The 22,972-nt window shown below is 33.7% G+C and overlaps 4 protein-coding genes across 5 annotated transcripts; 2 read left to right on the plus strand and 2 right to left on the minus strand.

The window, feature by feature from the left end:
- Window positions 1-827: 827 nt before the first annotated feature.
- TADA (tRNA arginine adenosine deaminase) lies at window positions 828-7,624 on the plus strand. 2 transcript variants are annotated; one of them, XM_020682438.3, is made up of 5 exons: window positions 828-4,754; window positions 4,836-4,923; window positions 5,989-6,116; window positions 6,801-6,926; window positions 7,113-7,624. In XM_020682438.3, the coding sequence occupies exons 1-5, from the start codon at window positions 1,045-1,047 to the stop codon at window positions 7,381-7,383; spliced, it is 4,323 nt and encodes a 1,440-aa protein (XP_020538097.1). In that variant the 5' UTR covers window positions 828-1,044; the 3' UTR covers window positions 7,384-7,624. The 2 variants fall into 2 exon arrangements, with proteins under 2 accessions (XP_020538097.1, XP_012081995.1); XM_012226605.4 differs by lacking the exon at window positions 6,801-6,926 and having other exon boundaries at window positions 830-4,754.
- A 907-nt stretch (window positions 7,625-8,531) lies between these two features.
- AGP19 (arabinogalactan protein 19) lies at window positions 8,532-9,728 on the plus strand. Its single transcript, XM_012226607.4, has 2 exons — window positions 8,532-9,363; window positions 9,501-9,728. Exons 1-2 carry the CDS (start codon window positions 8,641-8,643, stop codon window positions 9,600-9,602), a joined length of 825 nt encoding a protein of 274 aa, XP_012081997.1. The 5' UTR covers window positions 8,532-8,640; the 3' UTR covers window positions 9,603-9,728.
- Window positions 9,701-11,278, minus strand: LOC105641948 (Zim17-type zinc finger protein). The gene is made up of 4 exons (XM_012226606.4): window positions 11,034-11,278; window positions 10,789-10,912; window positions 10,450-10,578; window positions 9,701-9,941 (listed from the first exon to the last, which is right to left on the minus strand). The coding sequence occupies exons 1-4, from the start codon at window positions 11,180-11,182 to the stop codon at window positions 9,834-9,836; spliced, it is 510 nt and encodes a 169-aa protein (XP_012081996.1). The 5' UTR covers window positions 11,183-11,278; the 3' UTR covers window positions 9,701-9,833.
- Window positions 11,279-11,607: 329 nt separating this feature from the next.
- Window positions 11,608-16,972, minus strand: PHO1;H1 (EXS (ERD1/XPR1/SYG1) family protein). The gene is made up of 14 exons (XM_012226608.4): window positions 16,382-16,972; window positions 15,983-16,283; window positions 15,394-15,799; window positions 15,230-15,278; window positions 15,067-15,138; window positions 14,544-14,673; window positions 13,857-13,977; window positions 13,515-13,764; window positions 13,319-13,423; window positions 13,188-13,232; window positions 12,948-13,100; window positions 12,567-12,845; window positions 12,045-12,181; window positions 11,608-11,919 (listed from the first exon to the last, which is right to left on the minus strand). Exons 1-14 carry the CDS (start codon window positions 16,616-16,618, stop codon window positions 11,829-11,831), a joined length of 2,376 nt encoding a protein of 791 aa, XP_012081998.1. The 5' UTR covers window positions 16,619-16,972; the 3' UTR covers window positions 11,608-11,828.
- Between the last annotated feature and the right edge of the window lie 6,000 nt (window positions 16,973-22,972).

The following is a 22,972-nucleotide window of genomic DNA, read 5'->3' on the forward strand; positions in this document are numbered from 1 at the left end:
ATTTATGGTAAATTAACATGCAAGAGTCAAAATGTAGTGCTTTGATTTTAATATTGAAAAGGACATCATTCAATTACATAGAGAAGCTGAAAATGAAAAGAAGAAAAGAGACACATAAAGACTAGAAAATTTTGGTGGCCTAATCTCAATTGTCAACCTCAAAAACTTGAGGTTTCAATCGTGTCAACTGCTCCATCTACTTGTAAAAACTTTACATTGATTCTATTATTCACAAATATTCTATATTTAGTGTATGACTGAATCTAATCTACCGATATATCCATTCAATTCTTATATATCACTTTAAAAAAATTAAAATTTATAGTATTAATTTATCTATTTTTCTTATTTTTATGTGTTAAAATAAATTTATTGAATTAATTGATGTACCAGCAAACTCATAAACCAAATATAGATATTTCTTAATTTAGATAATAACATATTGCTGGGATGTTCTTGCATGATTCTCAAATTCAATAGTTTTTGTGTTATATGTCATACTATTTTCCAAAAAATTAAGGTTTATATTTAAAATATTAATCAATAACATTTAAAGGTGTATAGTTATTAAATTATTATTTTGATGTAAAATTAGTAGAGATTAATTTTTGAATTTTTATTTTAGTTTTACGAATTAAACTTCGAATCGGATAATAATAATAATAATAATACTGTTAATTTTTGGCTTAGGGGATTTTTCAGTCTAAGCAAGGGGTTGTTCAAGTTCAATCAACCCAACGAAAAGCCCAAGATAAAAAACACTAGGCAAAAGCCCATTGTCGCCAATGCCAATTAGTGAATTAGATCAACTCAGCGAGTCGATTCAGACAATTTCAAACTTCTCGCTTTCTCTCATCTTCAATTGGGGTCCAACAAAAATAGTCTTAACTTACCAATTACCAGTGGCGAATCTATGTCCAATCCATGCCCACAAGGTTTCACTCTCAGTTTCAGCTTCAGCTTCGTATACTTAACAAAAACCTTCAAGGTAAAGCCTTTATCTCTCTCTTTCTCACTTTTTTTTCCCCTTTATAGCACAGAGATATGTACAATCCTTGCATTGGTAGCTCAGCTGTATTAACACTTAGAACAAAAGGGTCTCTTTCATTTTCCTTCGATGACTACACTAACTTATTAAATGATAGATTTGATAGGAGCCCATTACAATCGCCATCTTCACAATGCTGTTCTTTGTGTTATAATTGTTGTTCTTGTTGTGAATCATCATTTGCCAATCATAGGCTGCCTATAAAGCCCAGCTTATTTTATGGGTTGAGGCAATCCACTCTTATTCAGTTCTCGCCATGTAAAAGACTTATCTTTGGCGGTAGGGACCGGTATTATTACCGGATCCCGGCTTATGGCCTTGATCATGGTTGTTATGAGGTTTCTTGTTCTTTTAAAGAGGAAAGTGGTGGTGCAAGAATTGAGAGGAGAAAGAACGGAAGGGTTTTTCAAGAGGAGAGTAGTGGGGCAAGAATTGGGAGGAGAAAGAAGGAAAGGGTTGGGGGCGACGTAAATTTGCGTGAAAGGCGGTGTTTTAGTAGTGCTGCTGATGCTGAGGCTGTGATCAATTTTTTGAGCGAGGAAGTGACTGAGGAGTATTTAGATGATAGAAATGAAAATGGAATTTTGTCAAAGAGAGTGGAAATGGGAAAGAGAAGTAATTTTGGTGGTGCATATAAGCAGCGGAGGAAGAAGAATGCTAGGGTGGGTTTATTGGAGAGCGTGTCAAAGAGTGAGTTGGAGGCAGTTACAAGTGAGTTGAGGAAGGAAGAGTATAGAAGGGAGGAAGAGAGAACAAAATTTGGAAGGAAGAAAGAAAGGAAAGAATTGAGAAGGGAAGAGGATAGGGAGGGGAGAGAAGAAATGAAAAATGTTGCTAGAGGTGAGAACTGCAGGGACAGAAAAGCAAGCTCTAGTTTTTCGTCTTATTACTCGCTTTCTTCCACGGGGGATTTTGAGCATGATAATGAAGCTCAAGATGAGCGTGTTGGTTTACTGGAAGAATCATCAAGTGGATATAAGGAAGAGTTATGGAGCAGTGAGGATAAATTTGAGGGGTATGTGTTGGGAGAGTATGAAAGGCATGGAGATGCGGGCCATAGAAAGGTTTTCGAGCAGGGGACTAGTACCATAAGAAAAGGTGCTGATTGGGATTTGAGAAAGAAATCTGAGAAGAAACTTACTGAGATTGATGAAATAGAGTCCAAAATGGAATCCTCACAATTGGACTCAAGAATGGGAAGGACAATTGAAAGTGACTTTGAGATGGTTTCAGGCTCTCACAAACAAATTGATAACAAGAATGAGAAGTTAAATTTGGCAGTCAATTTTGAGAAAGGAACAAGGAAGCAATATAGTCAAACAGGTGAACAAGTCACAGAACAGTCTCAGTTCAGAACAAATTACCAGGAAATTGCTAATATGCAGGAAATCCAACCAAACAATGTAAGAAAAACTTCCCTATACAATGGCAGAGAAGAAAACCTGTCTCTAGATGTAGATTTGGTTGGGGAACGAAGAGGTGAATGTCGTAATAAAGTTACTGAAACTACTGGACAGAGTGATAAAAGAAGAAACACCTTGCAGCTCACTGCAATGTCAGAAATTGAAAATATCGACAGGGAAAGAGTTTCTAATTTGCAGAGGCAGTCCGAGTCTAGAATGAAAATCCGCGAAGAAGATAGAAATCTTGAGTCTGTTGGGGAGACAAATGAGAAATGCCACCAGAAATTGGAGCGCTTAACTGGACAAATTGAGTCAAGAAGAGGAACACAACAGCTCTCTGAAATATCAGAAATACATGACAAAAATGGCAGAAAGACATCCATATTACGATCTGGAAATGGAATGGAGATCCAACAAGGAAGTATGGGTGTTGTTCATCATTCAGTTGAAGCAAAAGAGCAAAGGCCCCACACGGATCAAAAAATTACTCAGAGAATTCAATCCAGAAAAGGATCCCAAGATGCCACTAATATATCAGTGAACGTAACCAATGTAGCAGTGATTCATGCTTCTAATGTAGAAACTGTCAATGATTCTCGAAAAGCATCAGGAAAGAGAATGATTGATCAAGGAAGTGAATTGACATCATTTGTGAAACCTATTCAAGAAACAGGAGAAAGAAATAATCAAACTGATGGAAGCATCAGTCAGTTCATATCAAGAAATGAGTCTCACATGGCCACTGAAGTGTCGAGTTTTCAAGAAAAAACTTCACAAGAGGCCTCTGGTTCTCAAGCATACCTGAATATGGTTTCTCAGGCCAGTAGACAAAAGACTGATGTGGAGGAGGGGGATTACCAAAGTTCGCAGGTAATAATGCTACCGCCATTTCCACAAGTGGTAGCTCGTGATTCATCACATGTTGATACAATTAGTGGGATTGCAAAACAAGAAGTTCTCCGAGAAACTTCTGAAAGCAGCTCAAGTGCTATTTATTTGAATTCAGGAGGGAGAAATCCAACGTCAAAGCAGGAACAACGTGGAAGAGATGAGAAGGGTGAGATGTATGAGGAACCTTTGAAACTTGTGGTCCCTGAAGATGCTATGGGTTCGGCCTATCGTCTAGAGGAGTCATCAATGCAGTTTGTTGGGGAATTCGTGGAGTCGGCAAAACATGAAGCATTGGCATCTGAAATCCAAAAGGATAAACATTCTGACTTGATATATGAAGGTGAGAAGGGAGAGGGCTCTGGTCAATATGGTTCTGGAGACTTACGGTTGAAGGAACGGGACTCAAGGAGATCATCTGGTGGTTCTGGAGTAAAGGGTCCTTCTGATGAAATGTGGGATGTGGCAGCGACATCTATTCAGGAACCTAATGAGATAGAAGCACCGGAGGGTAGCATAGCAACTAAGACTACTGTAGTTAGGACTGGAAAGTCCATGTGGAGTATCATAGCAGATATAGTTCGATTACGCTGGGGTTCACGTGCTGAAACCCCCAAATCAGTCAGAAGGTCAGGTGGTAAGAATTCATCAAATGCTTCTGTTAGTAGTGAGGCATGGTTTTCTGGCCATGAACATGAAGAAAAACGTGATAAGAATGTGGAAAGGGAAAGAAGAAGCATGCCTCAAGATGTCACTTCTTCTCATCATCTGCAACTAATGCAAACTTCTACTCAGAGTCAGGGAGAAATGTCTGGTGCAATTGGATCAAAGGACATAATAAGACAGCATGAAGAAGATAAATCATTTGCTTCAACTATATTGAAAAGTGGGTCCACATCAAAAGGCATTTCCTCTCCTTCTGAAGAAGAAAACCTTATTTGGGAACACAATGGGAAGAGTTTGTCAGGAACAAGGAGTCAAAGTGGAAGGAGTTCTCAGTTTTTCTCTCCTAATGTAGAATTAAAGGAATCATCATCTGCACCACTGCCTTATAGTGGCATGAGCTCTCCTACTGTAGAAGAGAGTTATGGTAGGGGTAGAACTGATGTGCCTGTCAGTAGCTCAATGGAGCTTATGGAGCAAACTGCTAGTGCAAAGTCAACTGATGTATCAGATCCTGATGGGAAGAATAGCAAATTGAAACAGAGGAGACTTCAACGGACCCAGCAAGTTGTTAGGGATACATTTGATGAATGGGAAGAAGCATATATACGTGAAAATGAGCAGCGAAAAGTTGATGAAATGTTCATGAGAGAAGCACTGCTAGAAGCCAAGAAGGCTGCTGATACTTGGGAGGTGCCTGTTGGGGCTGTTCTGGTGCAACATGGGAAAATTATTGCTCGTGGATACAACCTGTAGGTTTTATAAATGCTTTTTAATTGTCTGATGTAGTGCTTGCAATGCTTTGGGTTCTTACTTGGAGATCTATGTTTTAGTGTGGAGGAGTTACGGGACTCTACTGCCCATGCAGAAATGATTTGTATACGGGAGGCTTCAAACAATCTTCAGACCTGGAGGCTCGCGGTAATTTATCTTTTTCATAACCTGCATTTACTCCCTTTGTCCCAAGTGCATGTCCTTTTTTAAGACTTTAATTCTTTTAGACTAATTGATTTTTTCAGTTCGAGTTAATTATGACTTTACAAAGTTCAGCAATTAGTTAACTGAGTTTGATATATGAAAAGGAGAAACTTGATGGTAAATTATGAATTCTGCCGAAAGTTGATTTTTCAAGTATCAGAATCAAAATATGGAAGGGAGGAGAAAACCTTTTCAAGTTGATAGCCTGGAAACTTCTTACTATCCTTGCATCTGAAATGCTTTTAATGATAAAATTTGAGCGTCAAAAATATCAGATTAGAAGCATGAAGTAGCTGCAATAAACAATGTTTTAGTCTTTAGATGTGAGCATAAGTGGCAGTGCTGACCACTGCGTCTGCAAGGCAATTGAAGTATAAATAATTGTGCTGTTTCTGGTCTCACTTTTGATGTATAGCCCTTAATACTTATAAAGCTTTAGTTTTGATGGGGGAATGGATATGAATTCCTGTAGAGCTTCTAGAAGCATTTAGCATTCTGGAGGATTGCATGAAGCAACCTTGAATCCTAGTTGCGCTTGCCTGGGTGTATGGATATGTTTTTCTCTTTATTATCACCACGTTCAGTTCTAAATTGCTGTAATTCGATGTAGATTCAATCCACCCAATTTTGTTTTTTGTGGGCTCAAATTCAACCATAAACTTGTAATTTTACAACATATAAAACCTTTAAACAACAAATTTCGCAAATCTTAAATTAAGATGGTATTCTTTTCCTGTCTGAGTCTCTTACCTTCAAAAGGTTTTCAATATATAGAAATGCAAACATTGAATGGTTAATTAAAGCTATGGTTTCGCAAGAACAGTTACGAGATTAATCCAGCAAATTCACAATTTCTTTCTCCATCTCCTCTCCTTCCTCTTCCCCCACCCCCAACCGGTCTCCTTTTTTTTTTTTTTTGATTATATGGATTCATATTCTTGAGAAACATCACCTTTTTCTGTTGAATGTTGCATTAAAATATGTTGTTTCTGATCTGTTGATTCTCAGGACACCACACTTTATGTAACACTTGAACCATGCCCTATGTGTGCTGGAGCAATACTTCAAGCAAGAATAGACAGTCTTATATGGGGAGCTCCCAATAAGCTTCTTGGAGCTGATGGAAGCTGGATTAGGTAAGCTACTGGCTTTTTTCTTCAAGAATTCTCTTGCATTTTGTAACTCTTCTTCTTTCCTCCAAAAAGATTTTTATGAATGAGGTAAACCATGTTTTTAATGTTTCAATTTAACAGGTATTCTTAGGGCTGCACTAGTCTTCAAATTAAGGGTAGTAATTTTGAGAATTTCTCCTCTTTTTGGCCCCTTGTTGTGCTAAGACTATGTTGAGGTGTGGTTAGATTGATACTAAATTACTCCACATCTGAAGGATTATAATTTCAATGATGAGAGTTATCAATAATCTGCTCTTGTTCTTTCAACTGAATACACTTGTCTTTCTGGATGGTTCCCTTTCTGTGGTACTTCCATCAGTAATCCTGGCGATGCCTTAGAATGAATCTGATGGCCATGGGCACCAAAATACAATGCATATATGGCTCATCCTGCATATTACCAGTTCTTTTCTTTTTCTTATCTTTCATTTGCAAAGAAAGCAAAAGGAAATGATGAATCACTTTCTAGCAGCCATCTAAATTATTATGACTGAAATGCCAGAATGATCTGGAACTTCTTGGTAATACAACTGAGAGAGCTCGAATCTTATTAATGTCTACTTTTCTGATTACCAGCAAAATATAAAATTAAAAAATCCTCTTTGATATTAGTCCTATATTTAGAGTGCTTATTTTTTGGAATGCTAGAGGGTATCTTTCCCCTTCCCACAACCGACCGACTGCACTTGCACCGCGCACAATCCTCCATGCACCCCCGCTGCTGCCTTTCCTCATGGCAGACCTCCTAATAGAGATCTCAAGTGCTAATTTCTGGTATTGTTCCCTTGAGAACAGATCAAAGTTCCTTTGTTAAAACTGATATTTGGATTAGTATCATGAAGAACATTGTTTGAATGGTTAATAATGTGGTAAAAAATTTAGATGTACTAAAACAAAAGTATTTTCTTTTCTCTGTCAGAAGCTTCCTTGAATTTCTAATGTATCACGAATACTTTGCAGGCTTTTTCCTAATGAGGGAGGAGGAAATGGCCCTGAACCAACAGATAAGCCAGCTGCTCCAGTTCATCCTTTCCATCCAAAAATGACAATCCGACGAGGGATACTGGCATCAGAGTGTGCAGATGTAATGCAGCAATTCTTCCAGCTTAGGAGAAGGAAAAAGGTGAAGAATGAAGATTTGCCTCCCAAACCTTCTCTTCCAATTGCAAGCCAGCAATCAAAAATCCTTCGGAAGATGCATGATATTTTCCATGCCTTTTTGTGTTTGTAAGGGAGGATTAGCTGTGTAATCGGAATGGTTGAATGCAATTTGTGGTTTAACTTTTCCCTTTTTCTCTCTTTCATTTTCTATGTTGAACTTTTTCCTTTTCCTCTCCTTTCATTTTCTGTGTAAATCTTATTGCCAAACACAGTTCCTTTTTCATTATTCAGGTACACAAGTAGTGGGTACGATTTTGATATAGCTGGCAAATCAATTCCCAATTATTACCAGTCAGAAGGTTGATTACAAATTTTATATGTATCACATTATAAATTTTCATTTTTTATTTTTAGGTTCACTAGACTTCAAAAAGTAGGATGCTTTTGACTCATAGCAGTAAAATATACAATTTGATGGCCTCTGGACGCCCCTCCAACACTAGGCATGCACTGTTAACCAGGCTTGCAGTGAAGTCATATGATTCTAGCAAAAGCTAAAAGCATTGCTTGGATTTTACTTGTAAGCGTTTTTTGAGGATTGGAATAAATCAATTATATGTTTACTAAAAATTCATAACCTGAGAATTCTCACTCATCACATTTCTATAGGAGGATGAAAAGATCAATTAGATTACATCAGCTCAGACGGGCACTAGAATTAGATACAAAAATGCCTTGCAAAGGAAAATTATGAATAGGGTATGGTGTCTTAAAAAAGCAAAATATATATAACTGGATACCAAAGAAAATGAGACCAGAAAAGGGTACCTGACCTTGTTTTCCTCTTGCATCTTTAATCAGACAATGACCGCTCAACAATGTTTAGGTTGTGTTAGGATCAACGTCGTGGTCAGTCCAGAGTAGATAAAAGTTTTTAGCACCAGCAAATTCCATCTACTTCCCTCCTTGTTTGTCTTATCCCATATTGGAAAATTTGACTAGTTATATTAGTGAACTATTTGGAGAGAAATACTCATAAAAACACTAAACTTTGATATCAAGTTTATGTTATTCTCTACAATAGAAACAAATCATAAATGAAATCCTTAAACGACACCAACATTTCTAACATCAATGATATGAATGAATGGACTAAATACCGTGATTTTAAAAACTGAAATGAGAAATATTTCTTTTATTTTGCAACGTTTTCAAACAGAATAAATAACTTGCTCACTCTAAATCATTAGAAAAGATGTAGCATTCCATTGAATGCTACATTTCTCCATCCAATACTGGACCAACCTTTTTTGTTTTTCACATTTAAATTCCTTTTGCTTATAACTCTATATAATCATTATTTGTTTTGTTCTCATCACAACAAAAAATGGGTTCAGTTTTTTTGGTTTTCATCTTGGGTTGCCTCTGTTTCCCATTAACCATTATCAATGCCCAAACACCAGCAGCATCACCAGTGACTTTGCCTATAACACCTCCACCTACAACTACCACGCCTCCACGTACAACCACACCCATAGCACCCACACAACCACCAGTTAGTGCAGCAACACCTCCAGCTATAACCACTCCCATATCACCACCATCTCCTAAAGCAGGACCGGCTGTCAGCCCTGCTGTCCCACCTCCTCAAATTCCACCACCACAACCATCACTAACTCCTCCAACTGCAGCTCCATCTCCACCACCCATACTGCCACCACCACCTGCATTACCACCTCCACAGGTGTCCCCTGCTCCAGCCCAAGCACCTCCTGCACCAGCACCTGCAAAGGAGACACCAGCACCAGCTCCAGCTGTGGAAACACCGGCACCTTCACCAGCAAAGGCATCCCCAACACCAGCGCCAGCACTGGCTACTCCATCACCAGCCCCAGTGCCAGCAACTCCACCACCAGCACCAACACCTGAATTAGTGCCTTCACCTGCACCAGCTCCACCCAAGCACAAAAAGAGAAGAAGACACAGCCATAAGCACAAGAAGCATCATCATCCACCAGCCCCAGCACCAACTCCCCCTAGCCCTCCAGCCCCACCAACACCACCAGCAACAGATTCTGATGACACAGCTCCTGCACCATCACCAAATCTGGTACATTACACAATTCCTCGTATCTAGGACTGATAGATCAACTGTCAAAATTAATATTTAAATTTCAATGAAAAAGAATTATTGACACCAAATTATTTTCAATTATTATTCTGTTTTTTTCTTTTCTTGGCTTACAGAATGGAGGAAATGCACATTATCAACTAGGAGGAAGGTCTGGAATGTGGGCAAGGACATTAGCTGTTGCTTTTCTGCTGCTTATTACAAGTTGCAGTTTTTAGAAATATCATATCATGAAGGCAGATAATTTTATATGCACAAATAAAGATCAATGGAAATTCATATAAAAAGGAATTATCATGTAAAAGAGACACCAATGGAAATTCAACATTTTTGTATTTTTTCAATTCTTATAAAGTTAGTATATAATAAAGAAGAGGTTTGAATTATAATCACAAATGAAAATCTCCGAAGGAGAAAACTGTTTGAATACTGAAACTCATCATCACTTGTCAAACTTGATCTGTATTTGATTCTGCAGTTACTTCCTCCCGCAAATCATATTCAATAATGAGACCAAGATTGTCGGCTAATTTGTGATATCGTTCACACCCTGCACACTAATAAGAAACACAAAAATATACTAAGGATAGGTGCAAAGAATATATTCTACATGTAGTCTGAATTTCAGCAGTTAACAAAACTATGATTTTTCTTTTCTCAAGTTCATTCATTCAGGCCAAATATTTTCTTGCAAGTTTAGCATATATCATTATTTTTCCTCTCATTGAAATTGAAAACTTACATTTCCTTGACATGTTAATCCCTATTTGATATCAACAGCATTTCTTTGTGAAAATGTGAGTTTTTAATTTCAGTAGAGCTTCTTGTTGCTTGAAGATAAACATAGAAGCCTTAGCATTCCATGTCTTAGGTTATAAGTTTCCCAGAAATGATAGATATAACAATTTTCATCGTAAGCAAAAACTATAAGCACACATCTTATAACTTTAAGAATAGCACTGCAAAATCACAATTTACAAATAAAAACTATATCAGAATAAATGTTTAACAGCATTGCTGTGTAAAGAACAAGCATCTCGCAAATAAAAGTCAACAAAGAAGTACCTGTACATAAACAAGCCCCCGTTCATAGGCTAATCGGTTTATAAGCCTCTGTGTTCTTTCACCGCATTCACCACAAGTGAATTGCACAAGCAAGCTCCTCCTAGGCAGTTTTGTGTCAATAGTTTCATCCTAGAAACACATGCAAAAAAGCAGAAAAATGGCAGCTTTAAATCACTCCTTAACATCTAAGAAAACTGCCTTGCCCATAAATTCCCAGATTAAGCACCATCACTCATCCACATAAAACCTCAAACTTTGTGTAATCATCAAAGCAAACAACAACGTAAAGCACCGAAATTTAACTAATTAAACTGAAACCAAACAATCAGATTCACATACCTTATTGAAATCGATCGGTTCCGATTCTGGGTATGTCTCGGAATTGCCATCCACCAACCCAGCGACTGCAACTAACCGGTACGAGCGTTTGGGCGATATTAATTTCGTCTGAGAGGTTTTCGGCCTGGAAAAAAAAAATAATAGAAGTGTTATTTATTTCAAAGTTCGGTAATCAAATTTGAAATTTTAAGCAGACAATTTTGGGGAAAAAGAGAAAAAACAGAGAGGGCATTTGGGCTTGTGACCTGGTGAGCGAGAAGCTAGGGTACGTGTTGGCGGAAAAAATTGGTTTGAAGAAGTTAGAAGACGAAAGAGAATTGGTGGGTCGGCGAGATTTGATCTTGAGATTTGAAAATTTGGCGCCAGAGAAACTACAATTAGGCAATGCAGCCATAGGTTTGATCTTGCGAACTGCGAGCAAACAGCTTCCAGGTATTGGATACACATATATTCCTTTTTGTTTTTTTATTCTGAAAATAACTTAATCCCTTTTGTTTTTTAAATAATATATACCTTTTCTTTCTTCAACTGAAGTTATAAATTTTTGTGGAGTGAAATAAAATTTTCTTCCTAATATTGATTTTTATTTTTGTTTATATATATATTGTATTTAGTGTAAGCCAATTGGTTTTGTATAATAATAATAATAATAATAATAATAATAATAATAATAACTTGCAACATTGTTGAAATGAATTAAGGTGCAGAGTTACTGATTCTGCTAAAACATAATTTTAACAAAGCTAACTACTTTCAATAACAGAGTCCAATTAATTTGAAACAGAATTTGTATAAAGAAAAAATATTGGAAAGAAGACATGTACTTAATGATATCTTCTTTTCCTTGAGAAGAATCAGTATAAAACTATGAACCATTTATTTTCCAATGTACATGGAACAATAATAATCAAGTTGATGTGTTGTGTTGTTACAACAACAAGAACTACAACTTGTGCAAAAAAAACTTAGGTTCCTATTGGAAAAATTTCGGTTTCTTCGATCCCGAATCGAATTTTGTAATCAACTGCTGCAAATTGGCATCAGTCTTCTTCATCAACTTCATGAAAAGGGAGTGGCACTGTTTTAACTGCTCTAAACTTGCCAGCATTATTTAGATGCTCATTCTCTAACCTGGACCAATTGTAAAAAATTCCCTATTAGACTTCACCTGATGAAAATTATATTTATGTGTGTGTGTACTGATAAAATTCAGAAAAAGAAATTTAGATGTATTTTTCTTTTTAATTCTTCTTTACCTGTAAAAATTCCATTGGCCTCTTCTAATGACTTCAAGGGCAGCTACAAATAACCCAGTTACTCTATAGTCAACACGTTCAAAACTCGAATGCAGAACTGTCTGTAACCAAGCAAGTCTGAGGATAAGGTTCAATCCCTGCACAGAAATAACCAACTTTTGTTTAGAATTTACTTTAAAACTTAGTACTTGTTATTATTTATAAAGAAGCATAAAAAATTTTGCATCTTTCATTTGTGTACTTAAATTCAGACAGCATCTATTTCTGTGTTGTTATCCGTCTATAATTCCATAGAAAATGGCATTTTCCATCAATTTTTCTCAGGAATATGTTCATTTTCCTCTTTGAAATTTTATATTGATAATTAAAAATGTAATAGGGAAAGTTGATTTGTCTAATCAAAGAACAGAATAACATGGCAGATGGAAGTGACAATTTTTGACAGATTAGTAGTTTTGGCTGGCAAAATATTCCCATGCATCTTCTTCTACTTCTGAAAAAAATTTATGTATATATATATACCATGGAGAAGTAGTAAATGAACTTTCGACGAAGCATTAATTCATTCCTTAGCCAAGGATTCTTGGAATTCATTTGAAGCAAACCCCAATCCTTTACAAAATCCCAGTACAATTGGTAAATTGTTGCAGCACTTGACATAATCACAACAAGACAAAGCCATCCAACACTTCTTTCCTTTTCATATGCTACTTTTGCTCCTGCTGCTAACATTGCTGATACATATTTGCCTAAATTTACTAGGTGGCTTGTCTGTCCTTCATCAAACCATCGCCTCGCGCACTGCACACACAATAAGTTAAGAAAAGACCTACTTAAATCTCAAAATTTCAAATTATTAGTAGGAAAAATGGCGATTTATAGAGCTAGAGCTCCATTACATACTTGCATAGCTCTCCAGTAGTAAGGCAGGAAGGATACTGCATATGCAAGATCGCGGTAGTGCTTAGCCCTCATGCAATAGCCATAGTCTTGTGTTTTGAAGCTTCCGGTTATATAATAACATGCCACATACTCGAGATTCCTAAGCATCTGAACCTATTAAATACATAAAGAAAACTATCAGCAAATCTAATTATGTCGAGCATTTAGTACTTTTAGTTTCAAATACTGCTAGAAAACTACCTGACTACAAAGTTGATCAGCCATGAAGAAGTCTAGCATCACAACCTGCGGAGACAATTAGTATTTTGTTCAGGATATGAAAATGGAAAAAATGGAAAATTTGAGAAATACAGTAAAGAAGCTACTTTTACCTTGTATAGAGGTGACAGAATAATGTTCCTAATCACAGAAAGGAAACGGTAACGACTAGACCGGTAGCATATGTTAAAAGGGCAAACTAGCAATAAGAGGAACATCTGCAAATAAAGAAATAAGTAATGTTAATCTATGATTAAACAAAAACTTTTGTGCATTAAGTAAATAATTTTTCTTTGACCAATAAATTACCAACAGCAGAAGACCGGGAATGGCTTGAACTTGGGAATATGAATACCCTTTTGTAAGAAGTAATAAATGAATAAACATCACTCCAACTACAGCAGTCATCGATACCGTGCATATCAAGAACACATCTCTGTACTTCAGCTCTTTAGTATGAGCAAATTCAAAAATGAAGCTATAATTTATTCTAGTCTTTCTCCACATGAAAATGTTGCAACCATAAAGAAACAAGTGTAGGAACAGCAGGCTGAACATACTGCATAAATAGCAGAAAAATTAGTACTTTAATTAGCTGCATTTTCTAAAATAAACTAACATTAAACATCAATTTTAGAGTAATTAACTTGCCTAAGCACAGGATAGACAGTTTCCATGTAGACAGTGTCTGGCTGTCGTCTATACATCCCGGTAATATGAGCCATTATAACATATGCAGCAAGGAGGGCAATGAAGCAGCCAGTGAACAATCCTGATGGATTAATTTAAGACATGATTAGATTAATTCTTTTCAAGATTCGATAAATGTAAATTTAAATATTATCTGGGTAATCTGATAAAATTAAAATTAATTACTCAAATCTGCAAAGTTCAAGCGGCATCACATATTGAAATAAAAATATTTTTGAAACATGAGTTTTCTTAGTCATATGTCCAATATGCAATGTTGGCCACTGGCACTTCTCTTCACTGTTTTCAAAAGTGAACAAAATTGCCAATGTTGTCTTATGCTCTAACAGCCCTTTTGTTGTTCAGACATTGGTACGGCTTGATTTTGTATCAAACGTATATGATATTAATAATATTGGTGTGAAATGGGACCTGTACTGCTTTATCATCCACCAAGATAAAGTAATTCAGTCACTGCAACAATTCATTTTGAAAGTCTCTAGTGGTCTAATGGGTCCATGCTTACTTTTGTTTCTTTTAAAAACTTATATTTTGTGATCAAGAACAAAGCTTTCCACTAAAATGATTGATAAAAAGAAATATTATCTTGTATTTTTAATAAGACTAAGTTCAATCAAAGATACTTACCAATGAAGAATGTTACACCATGCGATTCTTTATGCTGTTGGGGTTTAAGATATTTCACAGCTTTTCTTCGATCCTCTTGAGCGAAATTTTTGATAAATAGCTCTTCAACTTCATCTGCTAAGTTCATTACCTGTCATTTTTTCAGACTAATAAGCAATTTTTTTTTTTTGTTTTTTCTTTCTTTTTTTTTTTTTTTTTTACTTATATGCAAAATAACTGGAATTCATAATTTTCTTTTAAAAAAAAAAAGATTTTGACAGACAAGCATATCTGATAAATTCAAATTCCATATATAAAAAAACAAAAAAGAAAAAATTGTGGTGCAGGGGTAAATTGCAAGAATCAAGATCATTAGCCACTTGACAATGTCGGCGAATAATCGGACGAAATAAAATTGCTAGTGGCAAACATTTAAAATAATTCAATCTATCATATATAATTTTCTTGCAGATCTCTACCAGTAACATTTCTATCCATAACAGGCACCAGATGTTTAATTTTACTTTAATTCTTATTTATTTACCTTGTCTGAGCTGTTAAAATAGGAGCTTTCAACAACTTTTAGATATATAGGAAGAACTTGTTTTCCAGTGACCTAAAGATCAAGAAATAAAACAAAAAAATCAGTACAATCACATTTTCATCAAATATTCATGCAAGAATATAATTATCATTTACGTACTTACTTTGTCAAACTTCTTCAAAATCTTTATGAAAGCTAGTAAGTTCAAGTTCCTGAAAGGTAATATAAATTATAAACAAGAAATAATTAGCTTCTGCTTATAAAACTAATTAAATCCAATAATTTTTTTTTTTTAATTTAGAAAAAGAAAAAGTATCAGTAGGTTACCTGTAAGTCTTGAGATAACCTAAACCTTTATAGAGCTCAACAAAAGCTCCTTTAATCATTTTTTCTGCATGATTCAACTTTGTTTTACTGATATGCAGTCTTTTTCCTTCTGGGTTGCATTTCCTGGATGACTGGTTAACTAAATCTTCCCAAACTAAATAGCTGATTGCTGAGAAAGTACGAGAAGGATTTGTTAAAGGAATATTTATCTTTAAATTCTTCCCTTGGCAACTGAAAACTCGACTTGAAAGTGTTCTTAATTTGCTATCCTCTCTTTTTATAATTCCCATTGATCTACTCATTTCTTCTGATATTGGAGAATCTAATACTTCATTTTTCTCCAAATCATCTGTGTTAGTTTCCTGAACTTGTACTTCTGCTGTTCTGTCTCTAACAGAGTCCTCGTCTGCAATCAAGAATGTAAAATTTTTACTTTTTGTGTATTAGTCAACTTATTTTAAGGACAAGAAAATGTGAAATGTTATATCCTGCAGTTATGTGATAAAACCAGGAAATTAATTAGTAAAAGTTCATATTGTTTTTTTCCAATTCCTGAAATGGATTAATAGGAGTAAATTTTTATCAATACCACAAGAGATAGTGCAAGATATAGAAGCCTCCTCTTTAGAATCTTGAGCAGAAGTCCCATTTTCGTGCTGTTGTTTGAATGCAGTTTTGAGCTCAATGAGAATGTTCATTTGTTTTTTCAAAGAATCTCCTCTTTCTAAGAACTCTTTCTCCTTACTTTTGTAAAATTGATTCACTTTATTAAGTTGCAAGTCTAAACATGCAAAAAACTCCTTAGCAGCATCAGCATCCTCAAATTGTTCAAGTAATTCTGTCTCGTACATATCTCCTTTACTTGCTGAAGATGCAAGTTTCGTATGAACCTGTTTACACCAAAAGAAACAATCATATTATTTAAAGAAACAATAATTAACGTACAAAAAAAATTATAAAAGTAGAGAAATATTTGAAGTAGTAGTACTTGAATGGCTCCATGGTCCCTTGGTTGATGGGAAAATGGAGAGTACTTCTTAAGAGTTGAAAAAAAGTTATTGTATTGTCGGTGCTGCTTGGTGGCGGCGGCGGCCGCGGTGGTGGTGGTACTGTTATTAAGAAAATGGAAATTCTTGATGTCTTTCTTGAGTTGCCAATAATCAACAAAGGCATCTTTCCATTCAGGCACAAGTTGACCTTCAAATTGCTTGGAAAACTTCACCATTGTTTTCTTTTTCTTGTTCAAAGAACTTCAAGAAAAAAATAAAAAAAAGGAAAATGGGAGGTGCAATACAAGAGCTAGTTAGCTATGGCTATTTAGTTCTTGAGAATGTGTGTTTTAAGGGTAGCCCAAGATCACAATATTTATGGGGCATGACTGATGAAAAAGGGAATATGATTGATGTACATAAGTACCGATGCTCGACAGCACATTCTAAAATATCCTTTTTGCGCACATATGCTAATCCTATATATATTCTCTTCCACTTGATTAGATTTATAGTGGCCAAGATTCGCCGGAAATTGACCGAACCCTCACCGGATGAGATCACTACTCCGGCAACAAGTTCTGTCATTGAGATTTTGAAATGGTGGGGGGAATTTAAAGTGGATGGTTGATGATGGGGGGCCATGCACACGTCATCGTTAATAAACATGAAAAACTATGAGCCGTAGTTATTAATACACACGGTAAGTCACTGATATAACAGGGACACGCCTATGTAAGTGATATGTTCAAAATATTATTTTAATATATCACTTGCACGTTTGATATGTGTACGTGGAGTCATATCTGAAAATGTCCAACATGGAGATTATGTTTAAGGGTTGTTGGACAAAATTTACTGTTTTGATAACGGGAGGTGTTTTACCTATTTGAGTAATTTTTCATAAAATGTTAAGAGTTAAATCTTATAGAGTTAACTTTTTATAAAATAAAATTTCAATTTCTAAAAGTTAATTAAAATACTGCGTTGTCGAACAGACACTTAACCTAAGTGTTTGATGGTTTACTAAAAGAAAATTTTGGTACTTGATGCTTTAATTTTATTTATCGAGTTAAATTATTTTAACCAAAATGTTGTTGTTGCTAGAAATGAAGCTTTTCACTTTTAGACAGGTTATAAAACCTTTTTCTGTTCTTGATTTTACTTGTGAAACTTTGGTGCTTCTATAAGCAGGGACAAAATTACCTTGAGACTTAAGAAGCCATGTAGACCCGGCCACAAATTGGTTTAAAATCGGAATTGAAATGAAAAAATAAAATCAAAATCAATTTAGAGCGATTGAGTTTAGAATTGAAAGGATTTTAGGTCAACTCCGTTTTAATTTTTGAGATTAAAATCACCTAAAAATGGTGGAATCTCGTCGAACTTGAAACTAATGAAATAAAGATAATCCCGATTCCAAGTTCTATGATGAAATAGGCAACCTTGGAATATAACCTCAAAATTCAATCCCAAAAAAATTTTATTTTATTCTAATTCTATTTTATACCCCAATATTCAAACTCTAGTTCTACCCTACAAGAACTAGAATCATGGGCATATCTGGGTACTTTGGTGAGGAATTACCTAATAATTATGTATTAGTTACCAAGATTAACATAAATTAAAGATGATAGGCTGATTATGTATAAGTTCACAAACACCTCTTCTAATTAGACCACCCAGATTTCCACTAATTTTTTTTTTCCTATGCTTCTATAGCACTGCATTAAATATTAATATTAGAGTTGATAAGCTTACATATATTGAAATACTTATCATACGTTGCTATACACATCAGCTATTCATTAATCTATTCCCATTAATTAATTTTTTTTAAAGGAAAAGCTTTACTTATGTTATTAATTACAATTTAAAAGAGATAGATAACCATAAATGTATTTTTTTTTAGAATTTATTTAACTAATAATTAGGAATATATATGGCTATAAGCCTTTGACTCTTACTCAATTTCCCTATGATGCTTTGCTTTGATGGGAATAAATATATAAACCATCATTACTAATCAAGAAAGAAATTTATTAATGGAGAAATAATGGCATTTTAGCCAATTATATATTTGTTAGTCAATACATTATGGCCTACTTCTTTTTATTACACAAAATGTTTAATCTGTATCCTATGTTTATAAAGCTTCCCACATCATATAATTACTATTGTTTTGTCATGAAAATAGTTATTCTTGGCTTGATCATGATAAAGCTGGTTCACCATATTTACGTTCTTGCTCTCTCTATTCTACCAAAAAATAAAATAAAACCCTTAATTTACAAATGACATTTATATTTTATTTTATTCTCTTCCATAAATATATTTTAACAAAATCTTGAAAAATATTTTGTTTTTGAATTTATATTAATCTCATCCGTATATCTGAAAGGATCATTGTGCTTCATTTGAATGCTTCCTGATTGTTTGTTTCATTGGATTAGTAAGTCCTTAAGTCCAAAATTTGTTCCTTTTATTCTTAATTTTTAATAAAAACATTAAAAATACCCTTTATCCTAACTCTATTGAACTTCTGCAAGCTAAAAACAAAAATTAATTTTGTTAGGAATAATAATTATTTTATTTTTGAAATAAAACTGAAAGAAGATGAGAATAATTTGAAGTTGCTGCTGAGAAAATAATGTTGTTCTTATCAATTTAGATATATATAAAGCCACTTTCGTCTTTTCAATAAAAACTAAAGGCAAAGTGTAAAAATTTGGACAGAAAGATTAAACTGTTGAATAATTTTAAATCTTATAGATATATTCATATTTTTTTTTAAAGGGTAGAAAATAAGTAGTTAATTTCGTAAATCCATAAGAACTAGGTAGTAATTTATCTGACTCTAAAAGGAAAAAAAAAAGTAATTTAGCCTTATTTCTATTTAATTATGGTGTTTCTTTTCTTTTAATAAATATTTTTCCTTTTCAATTCTTGTGTTTGCTTTTCTTCTTTTTACTATTCCAGAAAAAAAAGAAGTGTTGAAAAGGGAGGGAAACGGAAGGCTGAGATAGATTCATATAGAAAAATATTATTTTTTTACCATAATTGATGGGAAGATTTGACGTAAAAAAGGAAAAAGTATTTATGTAGTTAGAATTTTTTTTTTTTATTTTTGAAAAAAAGAAGAAAGTTATAACTATTTAATTTAATTGATAAAGATTGTTTTTTTTTTTCATCAATTTCAATTGCTCTGGGCTTTAATAATTTTACTAATTGCTATAATGGCAATACTTTAAGAGTTTTGAAAAAAAAAAACTTTAAATTTATTAACTAGATATAATACCTTCAAAAAATAATAGGTTAAGCATTTCCTATTAATCAAAATAATGAGGAATTGAATATATTAATTTGGAAAATATTATTAGCTGTTAATGCTAATAATTATATTTAATGCTGGACATTATTCAGGAAAGTCAATCTAACATAATCAGTTTAGTTCAATTTGATTGTAAAACTTTTCGATACAATTTTCATTTGTAAAGAAAAATCAGGAAAAATTAAAAAATTAGTTTGAACTAATTCGATTCAATTTCAAATAAATTTTAATTTCAAATTAGATTATTTTTAAAAATTTTGATTTATTCAGTTTGAGCTCATCTAATTTAATTTAAATAGAATTGAGAATGGGGAATTGGATGCTTGCCTTGGAAAGTTTGGCGCCTATATATTGAATTCATAGTTGGCTATCTACTCCCATATGGTTGCGGTAATTTTAGATAATTGCGCATGTGGTGACACAAAGTATCAATAACGAAAAGTCTCTAATCTTTGTAGAGAAGATACCTTTTGTAAAATATTTACTAAAAGAGTAAAAATCTTTACACTCTGCTGTTCAAAAATCTTATATATCCAAAAAGATTCTTCTCTTTTGTAATCTCGGAGCTTTAATTAGCTTTCATTATTAAAAAAAAATGTTTTTTTAGTAATAATAATAATGCAAAAATCAAGGTTCTATGTTCTATTCTATTGTTCCTTGGTTCCCATATATACAGTGCCACTCACACAATCACACCCCAACTTGACGACATGTCTTTTTAACCCTAAACTACAATATCCTTCCTTGCCCTTGTTTTGTTCCCTTTATCTCTCTCTACACCATCTCCTTTTTCCTTTTCTTTTATATTTTTTTCTTAAAAAAAAAAATATGTATTTAGATGTGATTAATTGTAACATCAACATTATAATTGTCAAAAATTGACAGCGTGCCTAAGCTAAGGTGCATGGCTGACTCAAAGATTCGTTATATATTTTTGTCGTTCGTGCTCTATCTCCCTCCCCTACAAACACATGTATACTTTTTACCGTTTTGTTTTACCATTTTGGTAGATATCAAGTTTGGGTGATATGATTTGATTTAGACAGAAATAGGAATCGGCTTCAAAAGTACCGGTTCGCAATCAAAAGGGAAAGACTCCGATTCCGATCTCTCCTCCTATGTTTTTTGAACCAAAAATAATTCAAATTCGACCTCTCCTCTTAAGGTTTTTGATTCGAAACTAGTTGAAAGTTGTTGGTGCCATTCAATATTAACATAATTAATGTATTTAATTTTAAAAAACATGTCAGAATAAAATTTTTGGTGAAAAGCATGGCTTAAAAAATCTTGATATGGTAAAAAAAAAAAAAGAAAAAGAAAAAAAAAAAAAGAACACACGAAACCTAAGGCTTTAGGGTTTGTCGAGCCAATTATATGACATGAAAATGATGGTCTGATTCAGATAGCATTTTTGTTTTTGGGTGCGTCCAAGCAGCTACCCACCTCTCCCTGCTTCTTTTCTTCTACTCATAATAACATTATCATCTCCATATCTACAGATTCTATGTTGTATTCTAACAGACGTTCGACCCCACAAATAAACTACCAAATGATCTATCATCGTTAACTGAAAATATCACACTTAAATGCTAATAATAAAGTCCATATTATCTATTAAATCATTGAATTTTAACTCAATAGTATTGCAGTCGTCCGTAGAACTATGAGATTTTAAGTTCGAAAGAAACCAAATTAATTATGTTTGAAATAAATAATTAAGTATTTGGGTTTGATATTATGTTTATTTTTCTTTATAATGCTATACTTGAATTACATTTGAAGATTCATCTTTATAGTATTCCCTAAAAAAGATTATCTTTATTGTAAATGCATACGTATCTAAATAGGTAAATAATATATCGATTAGGCATAAATCAATTAGTGTAGCCATAGCTTGTCCATATCCAATCAAATCAATAATTTAATTTAAAAAAAAGACATTATTTGATTTGGTTCTAAGCTCTACAGATTTCATTCCTTATCTTGAATTTTGCCCATAGAAGAAGGTACGTGACTACATAAATATTTACCTTAAAATAAAAGAAAAGAACAAAGTATAAAAATTCAAAGATTCATTAGCCACTTTGATGATGGAAGATGCTTTCTTAATCTAATCTTCACAAAGCCTAAAAGTTATTGCTTCCGTTGCATGAGCTCAAGCTAATATTTATGCTCATCATTCCACGTGTGTGCACGTGTGTACAGGGGGTGAAGCTAAAATTTATATTTAGAGGGGCAAAAATTAAGCATTCAAGGAATAAAGCGGTGAAGTCATATTATATTTTTTTTAAACGGTTAAGGTTTGAGCCTAGTTTAAACAAGCCATTTTTAAATGTTTTTTTTTAATGGGAGGGCCAGATGGATATATATATATATATATATATATATATATATATATATATATATATATATATATATATATATATATATATATATATATATATATATATCATGATTGAACCTTTACAAAGATATTTCATTTTAGCGAAGGGCATTATTATTACTGAAATACAAAAAAAAATCGAACCCTCACAAAGTTTAGGAGGTCATTCAAATTTATGACCTCCTAAACTTTGTAAGGGTTCGATTGTTTGTTTGCATTTCAGTAATAATAATGACTTTCGCTAAAATGAAATATCTTTGTAGAGGTTCAATCATGACATTATATTTTCATATTTCATTTTGACGGATGGCATAATTATTTTTGAAATGTAAAAATGTATGATTACATGGATTTTCCATAAAATTTAAGAAACCACAAAAATAATTGCGAAAATTACAAGGTGAGATTTATACATTTGGACATTTATTAATTAGTTAGTGTATGCATGCATGCATGCATGATATTGCAAGAATGAGATGCCAATCTTCAAGCACACTATAGTACTCTAGCTCCAAGATATAAGATCCCCCACAAGGACTTAAAATTCTTATAATGTAACCGCGTTTGGTTCACATTGTTTCCAAAGTATGGGAAGGTGATTCTAGGCATACGATTCTTAGATTATGTCTCTTCTATGAAAGCATTTGAAAATTGATCGTATAATATCCCAATATCCTGCACTAATTTAGTGTCATAATACCTAATCTATTTATTGTTAGAGTATGTGTATAGTCTCGTGTCTGTTTTAAAGGGTCTGGCCTGCGGAAGTTGTGTTACGGATAATCAAACTCATGCTATGGTGATTAATCCCGCAAATATTTTTTACCACTGAATTATAATCGTTCGGGTTTTACATCAATTGATTTATAAAAGATA

The sequence above is a fragment of the Jatropha curcas genome, chromosome 10 (assembly GCF_041381405.1).
Source record: "Jatropha curcas cultivar XTBG-Jc1 chromosome 10, XTBG_Jcur_1.0, whole genome shotgun sequence".
Taxonomy (NCBI): domain Eukaryota; kingdom Viridiplantae; phylum Streptophyta; class Magnoliopsida; order Malpighiales; family Euphorbiaceae; genus Jatropha; species Jatropha curcas.